At 39.5% G+C, this 6,000-nt stretch overlaps 1 protein-coding gene across 3 annotated transcripts in view; it reads left to right on the forward strand.

Moving 5' to 3' along the window:
- Window positions 1-5,588, forward strand: part of Ncapg2 (non-SMC condensin II complex subunit G2) — a 60,293-nt gene extending 54,705 nt beyond the window's left edge. For all 3 annotated transcript variants that reach the window (XM_031355800.1, XM_031355801.1, XM_031355802.1), the window contains exon 28: window positions 2,257-5,588. In XM_031355800.1, the coding sequence (XP_031211660.1) occupies window positions 2,257-2,308 (52 nt within the window). In that variant the 3' untranslated portion in view covers window positions 2,309-5,588. The remainder of the gene's footprint in view (window positions 1-2,256) is intronic.
- The last annotated feature ends 412 nt before the right edge of the window (window positions 5,589-6,000 follow it).

Raw genomic sequence — 6,000 nt, forward strand, 5'->3', positions numbered from 1 at the left:
AGCTGATTTTTCAGAACTTTGTGGGTTCTTGAGTTGGTTCTTTGATTAACAGGATCTAGGGCCACAGTGGTAGTTTTGGCAATGTTCTTGGGGGCAGAGTACAGGACTTTATGCTGTTCTAAGATAGGTGGCCTGGAGGCTAGTTTTGGAGGACTTATCACTGGTCGGGACACAGCTCTATATGATCCCAGGGCATCTTGGTAGATAGGGTGGCTGATTGGCTCTGGGCATAACTACCTTGAATTCTGGTCAGATTCCTCACTGTGCCAGATGGGTGGTTTAGACAAGTAGAATGGATTTGGAAGACCTACTTGAATTCTTGTTCAATTTCCACATGGTATTGTTCAGTTTCCACATGGTACTGTGTGTCATTTTTAGTATGATGGCTTGATAGGCAAGTAGGCAGACAAAAATGGAATGTCTGTTTAGAGTGTTAGTCATGGGCTGGAAAGATGGCTCCATGCTTGTATCCATCGTGGTTCTCAGTTGGAACAAAATGAATGTATATTAGAAACTCATTCGTTAGACTGGCTTATAGGATGTGGTCTGAGTAGTCCTGCAATGGCTGTCTCACTAATTGTTTAGTCCATAAGGCTGGATGACTCAGGAGAACCAATCTGGTGCTGGCATCTTGGAAGTTTCCTAAACAGAAGCTGCTCTTTTGTCTGTGTTGAAACCTAAAGAAGTGGGATTTAATACTGGCAGCAACAGTATAGGTGAACTTATCATTAAGAGTGAGGGCATGCAACTGAAAAGGTCGACTTCTTCCATGTCCTTTTGTGTAGGTTGTTCCAGAAAGTGTGACCTCCCATTTAGGTGGATTTTCCTACTTCAATTAATCTGACTAAGCAGCTTGGGTTTTAGATCATCATTCTAGTTTGTAGTTAAGTTGACAACCAAGAGCCATCTCAGCAATTAAGAGCACTAGCTGGTTGTTCTTTCAGGGGCCAGACATTGATTGCCGTCACCCACACGGCAGCTCACAGCCTCATCTAGGCTCTGCAAGCACTACTTGCATGTTTACGCTAGAAATTTGTGCAGCCAACACACCCATACACATAAAATTAAAAATGAAGGGGAAAAGGAATCTTCAGCTCAGATTTTAATCAGGTCGATTGTTTTCTTTAGTTGAGTTGAAAGAATCTTTGTATATTTTTAGTACCCCCTCCTTATATATTTTACAAATATTTTCATCTAGTTGGTGGTTTATGTCTTTACTCTCTTGTTACATTAGTATCCCCCAACCCCTACCCATAATTGACCATGTTGGAAGAACAGAAAGTTTTAGTTTTAACAAAACCCATACTGAGTTTTGGTGTTGTATTTAGAAAATTATCTCCATACTTAAGTGTCAGAACATGGTCCAAGAATGGAGTCATGTGAGAATTCTGAGTGCTTGTGAGAAAACTCCTAAAAACCCAAAACAAGAGTCTTATGACCTCAGTTTCTTTAAGTTGTTCTTGAAATGTGTTTTTGTGCTTCTCCCAAGTGTAGCAGATAGGAGTGAGTTTATTTCACATTACTCATTATTGCTTGCTAATGTTATTCAATTAAATGTTTAAACTATCCTTTACGTGCCTCCATGGGAAAATGTGTTCTTGCCATATGTAGCTTGTCCTTGTAATTATATATAGCAACAGAATGTCACAGAACCTTGCACTTTGTAAATGGGTATGTTTAAATCTTCAGTGGTACCCCTGCAGTAATTTATATAGGAGCTGTCCACCGTGTTTGTTAAATTGGAGTAGACCCCTAAAAGAGAGGGGAGAGACTGCCTCGGTGTTCCCATCACTGGGCCTGGGTATTCAGGAGGTCCTCCCTCAGCTGGAGGCAGAGAAGCAGTAGCCATAGTGGCTGAGTATGATGGTGAAGGTGGATGATGGTTTTCATTTTTCCTGTTTTCTTGTATGCAGTAAAGAGTCAGGACTGAATGCTGGGTAGGACAAGCCACATTGTGCTTCTGTGTGCTATGGAACTAATGAGAGTAGAGTTCAGAAAAGGGTAGTACTAAGAAAAGTATTCTCCAGCTGGAAGCTGCCAGGTAAGCAGGTGTTACTGAGCCTGTGCCTGGATGTGATCACCAGAGTACCAGATATGGGCTCTGTGATAGGTGCTGAGCCTGTTCACCTTTACTTCTGTGAAATTGTTGTTCTCTGTGTAGGACACAGGCTCTTTTCAAGTGTCTCTGCTGCAGACCATGTCTAAACTCTGCTTATTCAAGGGGAACTGAATCTGTGTCTTGTTGTTTTCTTTCAGATTCCTGTATGAGTCATCAATGAGAACTTTGGGAGAATTTCTGAATTCATGACAAAACCACCATCTCTGGGTGTATAGAAATAGAGAAAAAGACTCATAAAAGTGAAATGTGTGTATATCTTTTTGTATATCTTGCTTTTTTCCCATCAGACTAAGGCTGGAGTCCTGAGTCTGTAAGGACCACAGCCAGGTCTGCCGGTGCCCAGAGATGGAGACCAGTATAGCACTGGTGCTCTGCTATACACCCTGTGCCTTTAACCAGCTTGCAGAGATGGAGAGTGTAAAAACCATGTGACAGGAAGAGCTGGCAAATCTTATGGGAACTGTTGCATGGGCAACTCTTATGTTCCTTGGCCTATGACTTACCCATTTTTTATTATTTGTTATGAAATTCTCCTGGAACAGATTTCTCTTTGGCCTGTTAGCAGGGCTATCATTAGCCCACACAAGATCTTTCTTCAAATGACGAAAAGAATGTCACAGAACCTTGCACTTTGTCAAGGTTCATCAAAATATTTTACAGCCCTCTGTTGAACAGTTGTAATATATACACTGATATGAAGTGTCTGCTTACTCCATTGTACTTGGGCTCAGCTCAACTCTTACATCTGAAGTGTAACTTTTACGTTTTAGCCTTACTCTAAAGGCAGCAGCTTCCTTCTACAAAAGGCATTCTCAGTTCAGAGAAGACTCCTTGTTTGAGTGTTGCTGTGTACTATGCACAGTTAGGGACAGAGCAGGCGTTAAGCAAAAACAAAACAAAACAAAAACCCCCAGGGAAGTGGAAGTGAATTTAGGAAAGCCTGGTCTAGAAATGATTGTTGTATCTCAAGCCACAGTGAAGTATTGCTCAGTAGATGCTTGTGCCCAGTTGCCTCTGTTTTCCCTCTGCAGGTCAATGGCAGAGGAACAGGTCTTTTCCTGTATTGACTATTGAAGAGTAAGCAGAGAACTCAAGAGTTAAAGGATTGCCCTGGTCCTGTATAAATAATGGGTTAATGATATGAAAAAAAAAACAGGATCTTGTTTAAAAGTGATATAATACACAACCATGCATAGGCAATGACAAGAGTTCATGTCCTTCATTTAAAAATGCTAGGAGGAGCCATGGCACCACCACTGTGGTAGAAGAATCTTCTGGGCCACAGGGCATTGCTAGCCTTCTATAGCCTATGTTACCCCCTTAACACCCTTTCCCCAGAAAGACCCTGGCAAGTAGAGTTGAGTGGCCTGAACTCAGGGTAGAGAGCTCAGGGATGACTGAGTACACTGGTGATGGAGGGTGGCCTCAGCAGGTGGGAAAGAGGAAAGGTAGCCAGATCAGGCTGAGGATTTGACATCACACGGGATTAGACAGTTGCAGAAGTTAAACCAGTTTGTCTTGCCGACAATTATAACGACAAATGCAACAAGGATATGAAGGAAGATGGCAAACTAATGGGACTTGACTTTTAATAATGTAGCTGTAGATGTAACGTGCTGCTGGGAGGATCATTAACATAATGAGAAGAGTTCACATTATGATACAGCATGCTTTGCAACTTACTGAAGACTCAACTGTAAGTTGCACTTTTGACATCATGACCAGATGAGCATGAAGACTCAACTGTTAGTCGTACAGCATGACCAGATCAGCAGTGAGGGAGAGATTCTCCAGGAAGTTGGCTTTGAGATTACTGAGACAAGAAGAGCCAGGACAAGAACACAGAGCCTGATGTGCTTCAGAGAAGACTCCAAGTCTCTGCCGTGTGGAGCACACATACACAGAAGACCTGACTATTGGACAAATTACAGGGTTTTTTTTCTTGGACTTGTTTGTGGCTAAGTAAACGAGAAGGCATTGATTATCCTCCAACTCTTAGGACTTAAAAATAATTGTGATTGGATTGTTTTAGTTCTCTTATTTTTATGAGGTGGTTGTATTGAAGAAGAAGGAAGATGTAGTCAAGATACCTTGTTCCTGAAAGTTAGATGTCAGGTGATTTCAAAATTATGGCTAAATTTTTTAAATGCTCTGCTTTAACATTGATGGGTGAGACCTACAATATTGTTCATTTTAATAGAAAAAAAGGAACATCACCAATATCTGTGTACTATGCACAGTCAGGGACAGAGCAGGCATTAAGCAAAAACAAAACAAAACAAAAACACCCAGAGCCAACCAAAGTGGAAGGAACATCCACTTTCATTTAATTTATAGACTAACTTGAGTATATTTGTATTCTGAGGTTTCAAAGACTGTTGAAATGCTAATCCCTAGACGCAGCCTTTACCTTCAGTCTGAACACTCTCATGAGTTGACCATTGCTACCCTTGTAAGAAGTACTAAGGTTAGGTTTTAAAAGCAATTTTTCCTGTGTACTTGCTTATGGATGGCACAGTTTGGATAGGTACTGTTATTCATTGGTCAAAATATTTCAGCTAAATATTAAGAATGAATTGGAATTATTAGGCATATTTTTCTCGCTATTAATCTTGTTACTAGAGATATTACATGAAGATTGGGCTGGTTAGATTAACTTTCTAAAATATCCCTGCTAAAGACAAGGCCTTTAACTGACCTTAGAAGTTAGTTATTTCTTTTCTTTTCTTTTTTTTTTTCAGTACATCAAATAACAATGTGTGATACAGGTGTTTTCTTTTGGGCATAAAAAAAAGCAAAAACAACAACAGCAACAAAACAAAATGTAAAAATGTAGATGGACTCATGGTATATTGTGTTTAGTGTCAACTAATACAAGTTGTTAAGCTTGTGGCTACAAGGCGTTTGATAATATATATGAAAATCTCTAGACACTGTTTTTAAAACACAACCTACCTAATTCTGTCATTTATCTGTTGGAGAAACCCAAATTTTATTACATTCTGAGCTTTTATGCCCAAGACTTAGAATGAATGGTATTATTCAACATTCTCTCTATTTTTGGAAAGATAAGAAGTATAAGTTTTAATGTAAGTATCACTCACCTCCTACTGATAGGCCTGGTTTGTGCATCATTTTCAGGCACTTAGGGAGGAGCTCACAGGTTGATAACTTTGTAATGAGAGACATGAGAGATGCACCTGTCTTCCCATATCCTAGCACTAATATTTAACATATTTAGATTGTCAGAGTCATTGATGGCTCAAGAAATGTTTGCATTAGACTTTAAAGCAGTACAGAAGGTATATTCTTTTTCTCTCATTGGACTTTTAAGGGAAGTTTGATTGTTCATTTTATATAAAATTGTATAAAATTCTTGTTGATAAAAATATTTCATAAGAGTTTTGTAAATACAACATTAAGCTTTTATTTGAAAATGTAAAGTATAAAATAAAGTGGACTTCAGCAATCCTGAATGCCAAGAATAATATTTAAAAGCAGGATGGTTGACAAATGCATTTATAGAATTTAATAGTAATGTAGTGAAAATGGCTGAGCAGTATGCCTTGAGGAGTTGTTTTTTGCTATATTCCCATAGCAGAACAATAAGTTTTCTTCTTGGCCCATGACTTAGCTAGTCTTGGGGTTCTTGGTCACTTTAGCAGTGTCATGTATGGGTTCCATTTCCTAAGGTGAGCTTTAAATCCAGCCAAAAGGTGGTTGTTTATTCCCACAGCATTTGTGCTACTATTGCACCAGTCTGTCTTACAGGCTGGTCACTGTTGTAGGTCACAGGGCTTTTAGCAGTGTGATATAGATGATTATCTTTTTTCTCTGGTGGTGTGCATAGTACCTTCCAGAACCATTTGTGCTAGCAGTCG

This window comes from Mastomys coucha, unplaced genomic scaffold (assembly GCF_008632895.1).
Source record: "Mastomys coucha isolate ucsf_1 unplaced genomic scaffold, UCSF_Mcou_1 pScaffold6, whole genome shotgun sequence".
NCBI lineage: Eukaryota > Metazoa > Chordata > Mammalia > Rodentia > Muridae > Mastomys > Mastomys coucha.